This window comes from Dermacentor silvarum, chromosome 8 (assembly GCF_013339745.2).
Source record: "Dermacentor silvarum isolate Dsil-2018 chromosome 8, BIME_Dsil_1.4, whole genome shotgun sequence".
NCBI lineage: Eukaryota > Metazoa > Arthropoda > Arachnida > Ixodida > Ixodidae > Dermacentor > Dermacentor silvarum.
Window position 1 is genome coordinate 7,885,161 of NC_051161.1, and position 16,609 is coordinate 7,901,769.

A 16,609-nucleotide genomic window follows, 5' to 3' on the forward strand; every position below is an offset into this window, starting at 1 on the left:
GCGTTGCACGCCACTGGAAGACGGCACTATTCCTTCCCGTTTCGTTCTATTGCGCGCGGGAGACAGAGCCGCAATCGCCGGCTCACCCTCGCACACTTTCACTCACGCATAGAGCATACGGCGCGCGGGACACTCACGGCGACGGCAGAAATGCGCCGTGAGTGTCCATGTCATTGCTATCGCAATAGAAAGACAGAGAGAGCGGGACGGGGTTTGTTGCGAGAGGCATTGGATGGGAAACCTTCTGAGAACTGAACAGAAACCGTAGGTGTCGCAGGCGGCCTTCGTTTGTGGGTTTAGAAGAATGGTCTGGTCAGTCGGTCGGAAAAGGAAAACAGCAGAAGAAGCGGGGGGGGGGGGGGGGGGGGGCAAGGAGGTTAACCATCTGTATGGAGTGCTTGGGTGGTGATTTTATTTCCCGTCACGCAGTGAACGGAAATTTGTTTGTAGTATATATAGCCTTGCTTCATCCAATATATGGCCGTGTTTATTGAGCTGACTGGCTACTGCTCTAGGGTAAATTGTGTTTTGTCCTTGTCACTTTATTCCTGTTCATGCAATTTCTACACCCCAGTCTCCTGTACATGTATATAGGCAGGAAATTTTGAAGTAAAGCGTCCTCTTAAATCGCAACCCATATATTACAGGTTCTTTACAGAGCCTCGTTCTGGTGTCGGCTCTCTGTAGTGCCTTTAACATGTAGCGGCGCGACTATAGCCTCCAGAGTGGGTGAATAAGACGACGACTCAGGTGCACGTAGCGTGAGAAAAAGAACACGCTAGGGAAAGACAATACATCACTTCTGTCTCGGCGCCGCTTTACTGCGGCAAGAAAAATATTATTGGAAATACCTTTTCGAAGACTTGGCCTGGACTTAACAGAAGCTGTTATTCTTTCATATTGGGCCTCTAATTTGGGATTAAGTCACAGGGATGCCTGCTCCGTTTTCCAAACATTTCTTACAGAATCCAACCGAATGCCCTGCTAAATTCAATCTTGTTTGTGTACTTTTAAATTAATTATTATTCATTCAATCTGGCGTCATTGATATTATTTTAACAGATAATTATATGCTAGATAGCGCTAATTTCATAGATATTCGAACATTTATGCTTCATATTAAATTGGTATAATTTACCCATTTCTTGCCCAATCCCCCATAGTGGGTAGGAGCCACATACGAGATAATCAACAACATCGCTCTCCACCTGAACAGCTGCGGTATCTGCCACTCCCGAGATCCCGTGGCACCATGGCTGGCCGGTATAAATAAACAGTGGCCACGACGGCTACTTCTTTGCGCCGTCTTGCGGGACAACGGACGACCAATCCCAGCCATGCCAGCCTCTCGCCTTGGCAGTGACTCTACCAAGGCGAGAGTGACGTAGCCTCAAGCGGTCCGACAGACATCCTGCGGTTGGAGGGTATCCTGGAATTGTACATCGTCATGCCGGACATCTGGTTCATCCAGCTGGACTGCCACGTCCTTATCAACAAGGTTCCAGGCTCCGGGTGCGTTCCAGGATCCGGCTGCCACCTGCCGGCCCTGGCTTCTACAAGGACTTGCGGGAACCCGTCCTTGCTTACTACGCCACCTCGAGCGCTCAGTCATAACAGCTCTCGTCATTCGAACCGTCGCGTCATTCCGCATCTTGTCGTCCCACATCACCTGCGTCCACCTGTGGCGATCGCCAGCACGCGCCGGCCCCAGCATCAAACCTCTACCCGGTCCGTGAGTCTCCTCATCTCAAAGGCAGCTGCGCGATGACTCTTTCCAAGTAATTCGCCGGGCCAAACGCAAACGCTTTCGGCTATTCTACGGCCCGCTGCTCTCCTTCCTTAGACGTTCTCGCAAGCTATCCACTTTCCGTTTGGGGGCAGCTCACTCATCCCCGATTCTGAGGATCTTCCACCGGCTCCACTTGGCACAAATTTCCATCTCGCAGGTGCGGCGGCGCCACAAGCACAACCTTCGCGATGCCTTCAGTGACCACCGCAACCCTGATGCTATCGGCATTCGAGATTTCGACGCAAGCAGCAGCAGGCGAGCCTTCAGGTGCTCGAACCTTCCGCGGATGGGTGGCCTACCGAAGTTGTGAAGGAGCAGCTCTGCCAACTGGTTTCTTCAGTTCGAGAGTCACTTCTACTTCCACAAAGTGAGTGACCAACACTTGCGCTATCTCCACGCTAGTCGCGAGCCGCCAGGCGGTCTGCTTTCGGAGCTCCGCGACTTCTACCAGGTCCGGGCATCTACGAGAACCTGCGACAGGTCGTGATTTCGCACTACGGCATCACTGTGGCTGCGTCTGGCTCACAACCTACGCTGCCGGTGCTGCATGGTACATCTTTCTCGGATTACGTGGCCATGATACTAGCAACAAGGACAGCATCTGCTTTCCGTAGCCCCTCTTACGAAAGCCCTGTCATATTACGCAACAAGCGAGCAGCGGGCGGACTGACCACGCCATTTAGAGACCAAGAATTCGCTGGTCGTCACAATGCATCACCCTGCACAACCGTATCCGCACCATAAATGATGGGGCAGCATGGATCAGCAAGCGCAACAAGGCACAGCGACACTCGCAGTTCTCCGCCACGCTCAATGAACCGGCTTCAGCGTTGTTCCCCTCAACGGCGTGAACTCTCGGCACGTTCCAAGAACCGGCCAATACGCCTCAACTCCTTTTGCCGAGTTGCACCGCACTGGCCGCGCAGACGTTGACAACGCAAGACGACGTCCTCAACGCTGAAGGCAATGCGCCCTGTGTCCAGAAACGCTTAGCCACGATCACCGGAGAGCTTTTTGTGCCCTTCGCCGCATCACGGACTTTACCTTGACTTCTTAACGGACGCTACAAATTGCCACTCATGTATATAGGCTTGCAATCACTCTTCTTTCTATGTGAGCGCCTTTTGCACATATTTTTATTGCGCTTCCCACTAGGAGGGGCGCCCTGTAGCAGTGCGACTATCGCCTCCAGAGCCGGTAAAGAAGACAGCTCATGTCCATATAGCGCGAGAAAAAGAACACGCTAGCGCTCTCGACCTGAGCGGCCGCAGTATCTGCTGCTCCCGAGATCCCGCGGCACCATGGGTGGCCGGTCTAAATAAACCGTGGCCACGGCCGTTACCTCTTCGCGCCGCCTCCCAGAAATGCTTGCGATGTAGAGGTGGTGCACCATTATACATAGTCTAACTTTTTTACCTGGCCCACTTGGTCCACCGGGTCCACTTGGTCCTCCCGGTCCACTTGATCCCCTTGGACTGCTTGGGCCTCTTGGTCCGCTTGGGCCTGCTGGTCCGCTTGGGCCTCCTGGTCCACTTGGTCCTTTTGGTCCTTTTGGCAGTCCTGGAGCTTTTGGCAGTCCAGGGAATGCAAATGAAAATCCTCCGGGTGTGGTCTGTCCAACTGGCCCACCGAGCATGAATCCTGTCACTCCAGTGGTAAATGTCGTGACTGCAGGCGCTCCAGGGAAGATTGTCAAAGATGTTACTCCTATAAAGAGATGGAGAAATACAAATATTGTATTGTTTTATTGCCGCAGCTCCAATGTGATAAAAAAAAGTACTTTGAAAGAAAGTTTCGCACTCTTAGTCCTAAATTTCCAAGATTGACAATCCTGCTTTTTTATCCACGATCTGAATTGGAAGCAAATACAAAGGCAATATTTCGTATTTGAAACAATCGCAGAATTTTCAAAATATGCAATTAAATATATTTGTTTTTCTTATTTTTTATGTCACAAGAAAATTAAGAACATTGCAACTACAGTATACAGGGTGCTTTATTTTAGTGTTAACAGAATTTTTAAAAATTATGTGAACATTAAAGCACCCTGAGCAACGTATTGATCTGGAACACTCAAAGAACTATACATTACTTAAACTGCAAATCAATCAGCATAATGACTAATTAACAAAGTTGCTAAATAACATTTTCACTAATTACTTTGCCGCATGTATTGCAAAGCACGAATTGAAGCCAGTGATTTCACAAGGTACATCCACTTGAAAGAATTTTGAAATTAGCACCAGTTCTGAGATAAGCGCAGTCAAACATGTCGTAAACATGCACAGCTGTTCCCCTTACTTTTGAACAAAATGTATTTTTTGACATTGAAGTTGAAAAGAGATTGGAACAGAAATGCATTTTGAATTTTCTGAACGCAATCTCGAAACTGGTGTCATCCAAAGAATTCGTGGCAAGTGGATATGCCTTCAAAACTCACTGGCTACAATTTGTAAATTGCAATATGTGGCGTAAAGTAATTATTTTTAAAATTAATTAGCAAGAAATTGTTAATTAGTTAAATTATGACTTCAATTTTTGTCCAAGCAATGTCTGCCTCTGGGAGTAATATATCTCAAGAAAAAGAATGGCGCTTTATGTCATGAGTGATATCTGATATAAAAAATGTGTAGGCTGATAAAATAAAACACTTTGTATATGTACCATTTCTATGTAGTGTTTATCATTAACATGCATAGTACTACGTGCTATTTGTCGATCACTTCCAGGTGTTCAATCAAGACAAAAATATCCAGAATGTCATGAACTGAGCGACGTAGTTTACTGTGCAGAGTAAACCCCAACGCTTGATCCATGACCTCCTGTGCAGTGTCGGCTTACAACATTCCTATGATATGCGTTGTAAGATACACAGGAAAACAATGAAACTATGTAAATGTGTTTTTGATGCAACATAAGAGATCACTAAAAGGCAAGCCCAACATATGATCTCTGTAGTTCTTATCAAGAATGTTGTGGCTTCCTGGGTTGGACAAATACGAAATTGCTTTTGAACAAGCTGGTCCACCGACCCGTGAAATTGTCGAGGACTACTTTGAACACAGCAAGCACACGTTTAAGTCATGGTTTTGTGGCTTGACCTACCAACGTCAAAAGCGTGTCGTAAGTAGTAGCAGGTAACTATAGCCGTAATACGCATTTTCTCAGCACGCTAAGATAAAGGGTATGCTAGGGAAAGCATGTGGGAAATTAACTGCATAAGTATTTAACTACGAAGAATAAATTTATAATGTCCTCACAAATGCGTCTGTGTTCGTGTGCGTATGATGTATAAAAGCTTTTCAAACATTTCAATTGATGACGCTAATCCTCTGTTTTTCGCTCAATTCTTTTTTCACATTTATGTTCATGAATACGCACGAACTTGCCCAATTTTTTCCATTTGATGCATTTCCAACTCATCGAAGAAACAGTAAATATGGACATAATTAAACAGAACAAGACAGGGATGACGCTGGATGCAGTTTTCGCCATTTTGTTGGCCGAATGAATGCAGTTCCGCAAAGGCCTCATTTAATATGCCCATGTGCCCTTGCATAGATCCCCAAATAAGTTGCTATTTTGTCCGAAAGACAAAGTATTGATAGTGATAGCATTTTATAAGACGACTACACGAAGGATAACCTAGTAATTATATTACGGTGATGAAGAGCGGCAGCAACAGCGAACGAACGCTTCGTGCTACCTCTCGCTTCAACGCGCCTCCGAAACTTGATTACCCGACCTTCAACACTAGATGCACGAGAACACAGTGACACGAAGCCACCAGCCATCTCGGCTCGACCAGTGCTTGCACCCGTCGCAAATTACAAGATAGGGCGCTGAGCCGCGCTCAGCCGCGCCATGCGCAGCAACGCCCCGGCTATGACAGGAGATCCGCACTGGCCTGCCCAAGCAGGTGTCAGAGGAGGTTGGCTTGCCGAGGCTAGCTGTATGGTGTCATGCTCCTTCCTATTATTTTCCTTCCTTCATGTATGTGTTCGCTACACTGGTGGCATACATATTATCTTTGCATATAGTACATGCATTTATTCTTTAGATGGCGTTCACTGGAGAACAGAACCGACACTGGGATTTTGTTACTGGAGAAGATATACGGGCCGCGGCTAACATTGACGTATAATAACAATAAACTCACGGCTAATGTATGATGCGGTGTCGTAACCACGCTAGGACTAAGTGCTTATCAAAACAAAATGTCTAGGGCCCTGGCCAAAAGCTCTTGCTTTTGAACAAACCAGAGCCATACAAGGATTTGTCGCGCCGTACAAGCAAAAAAAAAAAAAAAAGGCTGGCTAGTTTGGCTATATCAGGTTTCACAACATATGCACCTTGCAGTCGGCCGACGTGAGGCCGACGTCAATTTCCAAGCCTGGCCCAAGCTACATATTGTTAAGCTTCGCGCAGCCACTGTTAGGTTGGCCACCATACATCTGGCCAAGCTTAGGCCAAAAGGTTGTCTTTTTCTATTGCGTTACGCAAGCTTTGCTCAGGACCTCCTACCTAAATACTTTGTAACAGAGAAATTGTTTTTCTCGGCACCAGTAACATCGAATTTGATTATATAAAAATTAAAACGGTTTCTAGGGTGGAATTTTTTATTTCGGCAATCAATTTGTTCAAACTGCGAAATTAAAACTGAAGCAACCAGTTTACTACCCTGTAGCTAGAAAAAATATCACAACATTGTAAACTGTATCTTTTACAATATCTAAAGCAAACAAAATCGAAGCATTATGCACCTATTTGAAGAATAATACTAATTTGGAACTGGGGCTTTCGAAAAGTTCTCATAAACATTGTAATATTTTCACGTAAGTTGTAAACTCTATTTAAAGAATTTCTACACCTCAGGTGGTTTAATAGGTGAATTTTGCAGATTTGCAATATCTGTTTTAGCTACAGATTTAGATCTGTAAACTGCCCTTTTCAATTTTTGAAACATGCCGATTATCAGCAACACCTGCTGGAGGTATGAGACCCTCAATAAAAATTTTATACCTTTTGTCAATATAATTCATTTTTTTCAAACTTAGCAAATGTAATTAAAATCTGTTCATCGGTTTTTTAATTAAAACGTTTCAACTTTTCGGAAGCATCTAAATAAGAAAATGGAGGTGACCTCCGAATAAAGCTTCCTCTTAAACAAAGACACCGAAGAGCAACAATAAATAAGTAGGGAATGGTGAAGTATTATTTCAAGAGTTGTTTCACTTATTTGGAAGATAAATGTTGGTTGGTTGGATGGATAAAAAAGTAAAGGGTAGTTTCCATTCTTCAAACAACGCGAAGGAGATATACACAAGAAAGCATACACAAGGCTACTGCGGGCGTATTTTTGTGTATGTTTCTGTTGCGTTGTCCCGAAGAGTGCTCCCACAGAAACATACTCAATTTTTAGGAAGTTGTATTCTGCAACTTCGCGCTTAAACCCACAGCCGGCACCTCAGTCTCATATTTGTGTAAACCTTCGCTACAGCTACAAGTGTCATCTAGCCTGCCGCACTACGAAGCAACATTGCTTCAACAAACAGCAAATGGTTCGGCGATCAAGTGTCGTGGTTCACCATTTTTGATTAATTAATGTCAATAAATGGATCATGCGCAGTTTCAATTTCAGCATACTATTAATGAGAGATACACGAGCAACGGCTGCATCACGGACGCTTTTCGACCCATTGCTCAAGCACATTGACCTGTCTTTGAGCAGCTATGCGATAAACACTGCTAAAACAACTTGCCTGGAGCTAGAAGCACATATTGTCATAGTATCGCGTCGAGGGGTCCCAAATGGATTACGTTTCTTTTAATGCGTTAGCAATCTTGGAGTAGTTTACGCACTTTCCGGGGGCTGTGTATGTTTGTTTCTAACTGTCTCCCCACCTACCTGGGTTACTGGGTAGTTCATGGTCGAATAGGTAGCGCATCGAGCTGATATGCTGAGGGAAGAGGGTTCGAAACAAACCATTGGACCGACTTGGTTGGTTATGTGGCAATGTGTAAATATGCTCCGCTCTTCAATGGACATCTCGCCAACTTGAGTATGTGACACTGTATGTGCGGCAAGCGAGGGAACAATTCTCTAGAGTTTGTATGCACAAGCACGCCACGCTTCTCGTCGCGGAGGCCACGCGCGGATTTTTCGACAGCGCCATTAGATGACGCAGGGTGTCCAGAAAGACGCGCGAAAGAGGAGCCCGGTGTTGGTAGGATGTTGGTATCGGTGGATCGGCTCCGAAAGTTGATCCCTGATTCTTTGGATTTTTGTTACATCGTGTCACCGAAAGTGCTGGACGCCATCGGAAGGACATCCGGACCACCTAAGATACTTTCTGTGCGGGCAAGTCCGAGTGTTTTGCTTCCTGTGCGCCCCCGAAGTCACAGTGAGCCGAGCCACCACGCTAGGCCTAACGCCGGCGTGGTCGGGCTCCAGAGCTGAAGCGGTCGCGGCGCCCGACGATACTCAGGCCCCGCGCGATGGAGATCACGGTCGAGGGAGATGCCATTACCGAAAAAGCGTTAAATGATTGCAGCTGGACGGCGTTTCAAGCGCACAGGAAATTTTCTAGGCGAAATACCTCAGCAGCCACCCCATCTGTGAACTGCACTAAAGGAGGAGACCGCGAAGAAGCCACCGCGATATCGATCACGGCAGCCAACGCTGCCAAGACGTAAACCCCTCCCGAAACCCCTCCCAAATTTGCCTGATGAGCATCTTAATGTTATTATACGGCCACAGGGGGCTACAAATATGCGAGATTGCGGCTCGGCTGCCGTCCACCAAGCCATTTGCGCCGCAGTAGACGCCAACGCAGAAGAAGTTCTGCAGAACGACCACATCAGGGGGCACCGCATCAATAATACCGTCATCATCAGCACGCCGTCATTAGCTAGAAGACGGGCCTACATGGACATCAGGAGCCTCAAATTCGACGGGCAAGATTACCCTATGCTAACCTACGTACCGGCGCCGGATAACTCAACGCGGGGGGTGTTCTACCACGCGTGGTCTGGCGAAGCGGACGCCCAGATACACAAAGAGCTGCAAGAACGCAATCCGGGGCTGAAAATGGCCGGAGCCAGGAGACTCGGTTCATTCAGACACGTACTCATCACCGTAGCTGAAGCCATGCTGCCAGCTTACGTCCGCTACTTTGGATATACACACGACGTCTACCCCTTCAGAGAAAGAGTAGAAGCCTGCTTCAATCGTCGGAAGCATCGCATGGATGTATGCCCTCTACCAAGAAGGGTGTGATGCCGCAGATGAATCTAAAGAACATGAAACGCCTCCCCCGGGCACCCCAGCCACATGCTGGGCCTGTTGCATCGTGTCCCGGGGAGGGCATCCAACCGGGGCTTGTAGCTGTCTTTACCGCTTCTATGAGCAATTCCAGAGAAAAGGCACAACCAGGAACACCGAGGCTACTAGCAAAGGGAAAGAACCAACACAGACACCCATCATGGAAGTATTAAACACCGAAGAGGCGAACACAGCATACAAGGATGCTGTGTGTCGCAGCCGTCCCATCACCCGTAACATCAACCAGGGAGCATCGGGGGCGCGCACAAACAGCCCGCACCACCGTAGTGGCAGTAGACACCGCAGCAATATATCAGGCCCCGTGGCGACAATAGACAACGATCTGCCTCGGTGACAGAGAAGGACCAGGTACCTGGAAAATCAGTGCTATAGGCTCCGTACAGTCGAGTTTGCGGCTGCTCTGGCGCCATCTGGCGCAGCGACGCAACAGTGTTGGGAAGTGGGCGCCGCAGCTCGGCCGGCTCGATGAGTGTTCTTTCCCGCGCGCTACATTTAGTCTCGGCCACGGTTGAAGCCGTTTGGCTTTGTTCACCAGCCTCCTTATTTTTTTATACGTCTTGCGACGGTGCATTGGCATGCGCTTCATAGGCAAGCGTCGGAGGTGAAAAAAAAAAAAAAAAGGGGCAAGTGGAACCGGTGATACTGCTGCGTAAAGGGCTGTCACAACCACGAAGGCCAGCCCGGGATAAAGTTGTACAGGTTTCCTGGCAAATCTTATGAGATCGAACGGCGAAAGAAATGGGTCGCAGCTGTGAGGAGAGTAAAGTAAGTCAGCTTCTTTGATATTTGTGACAAGGTTTTGTTCTGTAAAGCGTGCTACACATGTGCGTTTCACAGCTCGTTGTGTGACGCCAGCGGCCATGGCCAGCTGCTGAACATTTAAAAGAAATTTGTCACGACTTTGCTGATTTGACGACTGCTTGCCGTTGTCTTAGCATTCGATATGATCAGCATAGCACTGGCATGTGCGATGAGCAATATTTTATGCCAAGGAAGCCTATTTTGAGCTGGCGAGCACTAACTCGACGATCCTCGTTTCGGCCGCTGGCGCTTGAGAGGCGCGGTTTCACATGGTGCGATTTTTCTTGTGATATACATTTGCGATGTATCATTGTAAAAGCAAAGCGCGTATGCAAGGAAAGGAATTCGCATGCGATATCGTATCTCGTGAAAGGGGCCTAATGAGCCTCGATCATTGTACATGATGAAGAACGAACATTCGCGTCATGTAAATTAAGATCGCCTAGTTAATAAATCTCGTTTATCAGCGCAGCGGGTGGCTCCGACTGGGTCCCAAACGAGTCAACGAGGATAGCATGGTCACTGCCACACGATCCAACAATCCGAATCGTTTAGCTCACTCGACATGACTGTGCTGACGACAGCCTACGAGTGAGCGTGTAGCTGCACGCGGTCCAGATCGAGCTGTATGACAATCTAAAGTAACAGTGTGACAGGGGCATCAAATGATAGGCCGCGGCGTACAACGCGCCGGAGCGAAATGAGGCATGCATTGCCAACAGTGAGGCGTCGATTAAAAATCGGTTTCAGGGTGTCACGTTTTCAGGGTGCCAGTTTAGTGACTTCAATTTTAGTATAACAGCAAGCTTTACTCACGTGAAGGATGACGTCGTATACTTGCTTTCCCTGTTGCGAATGGCACTTCGCGTGAACGTCCACGCCGTCTTTCACACAAGCAACATGCGAAGCAGCGTAGAGCTTGTCTCCGCTGGTTAACGCTGCACCGTGAAAGTAATCGTCTATTCCTTTAATAGGCCTGAACCCCGCAAAAACTATTTGTGCCATCACAGAGGGCCACGCTTGTACTTTCACGTACACACACGCACAAAAAAAGAAAGCGGATCGCGGATATACGTGCGGCTTTCGGAGGCGTGTATACGTAGTTCCGAAATCTCGCTGTCTTCCCCCCTTCCCAGGTTCGCGCCGCCCGCCACATGCGACGCTGAGCATCGCGCCACCGCTGCTGCGCAGCAGCGCCGCCTGTTCACTGTACGGAGCCTATGGCAACCGTCAAAACCCGACGACGCCGAAAGAGGAAGAAGAGCAGAAGACACACAGGGAAGGGAGCTTGCCGCAGAGATCCGTCATCTCAAGAAGCAACTCGCTATAACAAAGGACAAACTCGCAGCAGCTAATTAAGAAAGTAAATTTCTAAAATGCAAACAAAATAAAACTACAACTACCACGCCCGCCACACGAGAGATCTTGGCTTGCGTTGGGAAGGATTACTCGCAGGATATGGAGGTTGTTGAGGGGAGGAACCCCAAGCGGAAGTTAGTAAAGCCTACCTCAATGGCAGTCCCCGACCCCCCTTCCCCCCATCGTCCTAGCTGTCTCACCAAACGTATGGATAAACTTCAGGAATTCTTTAATAATTTTGTACAGGTGGTTGATAACCGCACGCAGGTCATACAGGAAACCATGAAAAAAGGTCTTGAGACTTGCATGGTCTTGATAGCTAAACAATCATCAGCAGCACAAACAGCCCACTCAAGCAAGGAGGTCCAGACCTCCCCCGCCGTCATTGGACTCACCCACAATCCCCTGGCCAAAAACAACAGTATGAAAGGCCTCAAAAAAGTTACCTCGCTTCCGACTAGAGCGGAGCCATACGCCAAGGGTAACGATGGCGGAATCAATTAGAATCATACAGTGGAACTGTAGGTCTTTCTCTCGCAAGAGAGAAGCCCTGCAATCCGAGAAGACCCACGTACGCTTGCGTCCTGGCCACTCCTGCCTAGAAGCCTTCGCAGACATCGCTTTGTATTGCTAGTGCTTCAAAATGCGCAATTTGGATGTGGCTACTATCTGTCGGTCAAGCTGCTGCAAAACAAAGCCGTTCCGTACCACGTAGCAGGGCCAGATCACCGTAGCCAGACTGGAGCACACGAGCGCGAGCGCACACTCCTGCCCTGTCGCGCACATAGCAAACGTTGCACACTACAGTTAGCCACTAGAGTTGCATGCATGTAGCTGCATCTGCTGTGCAGCGTAGATACCCGTAACCGCCTCGACATGCCACGACGATCCCACTCGCTGAGCTTTCCTGCGGCTGGCTGAGGACAACCGCATGCTCTGATTGGTGTCTAGGTGACGTGGCTCTAGGTGCACGGCCAACATCTGACTGGAACAGGTCGTCTGCTTCCCGAGCTGCACACTTTCAAGGTATGTCGCCATCATGGTCGATGCTCGTTACGTTAGGAATCGCCTCAACGCGAATCTGGAGTGCGACATTCATCGCTTAGCCGATGTGCGCGTTGCCTAAGTACTCGCACAAGCTATTATAATGACGATGTTTCATGCGAACCTAGGAAATTGTGTGATTGTTGTAGAAATAAGTGCGAAATGGAATGCGCTATTTATGCCGTTTGATGCAAAACAACAGCGACACAGCCGCGCGTATCTATGTAGTACACTGCAGCCAGTAGTGCACCCAGGATCTCTGCCAGGGGAGGTTGACAGTTTGCCAATACCATCTAAACAGCACTAATTGCAATTTCTTCTCGGGAAATTGTCAAAAAATTAGATTTTTGCGCAAGTTTACGAGTGTGGAGACGATTGCGCGTCTTACATCTTGGTTGCTGTACTCAAAGGCGCAAGGAAAAAAGGGCTAAACAAAAAAAAAAGGGGGGGGGCTTACAACCCCCCCCCCCCCCCCCCTGTCGGTGCGCCACTGATTGCAGCACAGCAAACGGATGAGACACCGTGAACTTATCTGCAAGTTGAGGGATAGACGAGGCAACCTAAAATTTGCCCGCGCGGCACCAGCGCCGCCCACTCCCCTGGCGGAAGGATGGAAGTGTCGAAGGTCGCCGCCGGGCCAGCGCGCGCCCGTGTTCTCTACGGCGCGAGCGACCGCGTGCGTTGTTTTCGTGACGGCGAGCGCGACCTCATCAACCAGGAAAGGTGGCACGCAACACTGCTGTGTTGTTGATTGCCACAAGAGCCTCGAAAAGTCGAAAGCCGCCCGTGAAGTTCTACAGAATTCCGGAGAGGTAATACGAGGAGGACAGACGACAAGCGTGGATAACTGCGGTGCGCCGAGTCAAGTGACGTACTTTCGCATTTGCGTGCAATATCACGGCCGCTCGATAAAAACGCAATAGTAATGTGCCTGTATTTAGTGCATGCCCGTTTGTTTAGACGTGTCGCGTAGTTGAATCGTACAGTGAAATCCGCCGTGCTAGCTTAGCGGTAAATGCATACGTGTAGCGCCGCTAAGCTCGACGACACGAGCTCGATTCCCAGCCACGGCGGCCGCATTTCGATGGGGGCGAAATGCAAGAATACAGTTCTTGCCATGTACTTTGATTTTTGTGCACGTTAAAGAACCCCCGATGGTCAAATTTATTACTGAGACCCTCAATTACAGCGTGCCTCATAATGATATTGTGCTTTTGGCACGTAAAACCTACGAATTTAATTGATTGTACTGTTCGTTCACTCGCGATCGGCAGACTGGCTCAAGATAATTATATCCTTTTTCCAAACGCTGCAACTTAAATTCGTAGTTGTACAGGCAACAAATAGGGCCGCACGTTACATGTCTTTTGTGTGGTGGCAATCCGTATTTAATGCAAGCTGCGGTCATCGCATGCGTCGGTAAGCGGCAGATCGCAAAGCAGCTGCCCGAGACGCGCGCGTTATGTGTGTTGCTTGGCCATGCTTTCTGGGTTCACAATATCCAAGCATGTTTTAAAGTAATTGCCACCTTGCACATTCTTCCTGCTTCACTCTTCCCGCCAAGAATCTTCGTTTCGTGTAGTAGCCGGCCATCGGTGTGAGCTTACTTTTGCTGCGGCGGGGCATTCGCCCGACGAGAAACTAGATTTGCTTTGGTGAGGCATGTATCGCTAATTCTTGCGCTCGTGCTGCTGGTCCCAAGGTAATCGCTGGTTACCGTGGCCTGGGTTCATTTCGTGGAGCAGTTTCTACGAGTGATTTCTCATGACCAGTGAAAAGATACCTTGCTCAATAATGCAATGAGTTGCCATGACTCTAGCATTGAATAAGGCATGATATACATTAAATATTTATACAGCATGATATAAGGAATTATGCACATATGTAGTACTTTCATCGTTAATTAATTTTATTGGCTTATTGGTGCCTAATGCATGTGTTCTTTCTGTTCCGACAGTGCTGATGCCACTCCCTGGGAGCCAAATTGAGAGCAGCCGTGTGTGCGCGCCCAGGGACCAACGAAACCAACCGCAATCGTCACCGTCTCTGCACATCTCTGCAAGCATGCATGACCGCTTTGTGACTGTACCATAGAGAAATAAAAGTGATTAAATGACTGAACTCGGTGTGTACCTCTAACTCGATGTCGTATACAATCTTGTTGGACACCTCCAACACGCACTTGGCTTTCACTGTCACATCACCGCTCACAATTTTTCAACACCACACACGTGTGGAAGCAGACGCTCCCCTTTCTTGAGGTTGCCGCCATGAAAAAAACTGTTGGCGTCGGCAACCGTCTTGAAATCGCACTGCAGTCTTTGCATCGCTGTTCAGCAAGCAGGCGATCTGCCGCCGTCGAAAACGGAGCGCCGTGAGCACGAGCAGCGAAGGAAAGCGCGGGCGAAACAATGTAAACAAAGCGGAGACTGCACCGCGGAGCGACCGCGCTGCTTGAAATTTCCACATTGGGGGCGCCGTCAGGAGGCGCAGCAGCGCCTTCAGGCGATCGTTTTCTCGTCTATAGGCTCCGAGTCTGGCACGCTGTAGACGCTAAATCGAAAGTAGTGGCGTCTAGGTGAACATCAAAAGTTAAATTTGAAATGCACGCCATGGTAACCCATTGAAGTACTTTTCACTGTAAATAATTTCTGAAAGTCTATTTTAACGTCAAATGCATTTCTCGACTTCGATAAAAAGTGTTTCAGAACCCCTTTAAGAAAATAAAAGAGGTACTGAAGTTGTGGGGTTTTTGCAATGGTCCCACAGTGAATGCATTTTGTCTTCGAGAAAGTACGTGATTAAAAACGTCTTCAATGCTTCTTTTAAAGCAAAATTTGAAACGCAATATGTAAGTTTGGAACGCATAGCAGCTAATCCTATATTGAACAATTGTGACTGGGGTTAGATTTATTGTAATGTTCAGTAGGTGTCCGGGTCTGTCCCGAAAAATATCCCGTATTTTGTTGTCCCCTCTTCTCTGTAATTTGTTTCATGATTCATCATTTTGCAGCTCTGCTAACTCTAAATAAAGCATCAGGTTCTTTAAATCACGATTTTAGGAAATGCAGCATAAGGCTGGAACAGACGCATGGATTTATAGGTGTCCTGAATGTACTTACCTGGAGCCTTTGGAAGAGGTAGTCCACTTATAACAGTCAACTTTCCAGCACCAGCAGGGCCACTTGGAAGACGCGGGAAGCCGGATGTTGGACCCTTGAATGCACCTGGAAGACGTGGAGCACTGGGAGCACCTGTGCCAAAAGGCAACCTTGGTGCACCAGTAACGCCCGTAGCACCAGGAAGTGTTGGACCTCGAGGCACATTCAGAATGCTAGGTGCAGCTGGGACAGCTCCTGGAGGTGGCAGGTAGCTAGGTGGTTTCCTTGTTGAGGGCCTTGATCCACTTGGAGCCCTAGGCCCTGATAGTCCTGAAGGCCCCTTTGGTCCACTTGGTGATGGGAGGCCTGGTACCTTGGGAAGCCCTGGTATAGTTGGACCACCAAAAAGAAAACCATCTGGTGCAGCTGGTCCCCCTGGCTTACTTGGCCCACTTGGTCCACCTAGACCTCCTGGTGCACTTGGTCTGGTAGGTCCAGCTGGTCCTGCAGGTAGTCTGGACCCAAAAGTGAATGTAGCAGTAGGGCCTTTTGGTCCACTAGGCCCGGATGGTCCACTTGGTCCTTTAGATCCACCAGTGCCACTGGGCCCAAATGGTCCACTTGGTCCTCTTGGTGCACTAGGTCCACTAGGACCAAATGGCCCACTTGGTCCTTTAGGTCCTCCTGGGCCACTTGGGCCCAGGGGTCCACTAGGTCCACCTGGTCCGAATGGTCCACTCGGTCCTCCAGGCCCACTGGGTCCAAATGGTCCACTTGGTCCTCTAGGTCCACCAGCTCCTGTAGGTCCTCTTGGGCCACTAGGTCCAAATGGCCCACTTGGTCCTCTTGGTCCACTAGGCCCAAATGACCCTCCAGGTCCTTTAGGTCCCCCTTGTCCAGAGGGCCCACTTGGGAATGGACCACTTGGTCCTGCAGGTCCAGTCAGGTATGAACCTCTTGGCCCACTAGGTCCTCCTGGTCCTGATGGCCCACTCGGGAAGGGGCCACTTGGTCCGGCAGGTCCGGTAGGTCCTCCTGGGCCACTGGGTCCGAATGGACCACTTGGTCCTCTTGGTCCACTAGGTCCCCCTGGTCCACTTGGTCCGAATGGTCCACTTGGTCCCTTAGGTCCCCCTGGTCCACTTGGTCTGAAAGGCGCACTAGGTCCAC

At 48.7% G+C, this 16,609-nt stretch overlaps 1 protein-coding gene across 1 annotated transcript in view; it reads right to left on the bottom strand.

Moving 5' to 3' along the window:
• The window catches only part of LOC119460581 (collagen alpha-1(II) chain), a 62,787-nt gene that overhangs the window by 18,514 nt on the left and 27,664 nt on the right, over positions 1-16,609 (bottom strand). The window contains exons 9-10 of the mRNA XM_049672424.1: positions 15,461-16,159; positions 3,206-3,496 (exon numbers count right to left, since the gene is read on the bottom strand). Coding sequence (XP_049528381.1) covers positions 3,206-3,496; positions 15,461-16,159 — 990 coding nt within the window. The remainder of the gene's footprint in view (positions 1-3,205; positions 3,497-15,460; positions 16,160-16,609) is intronic.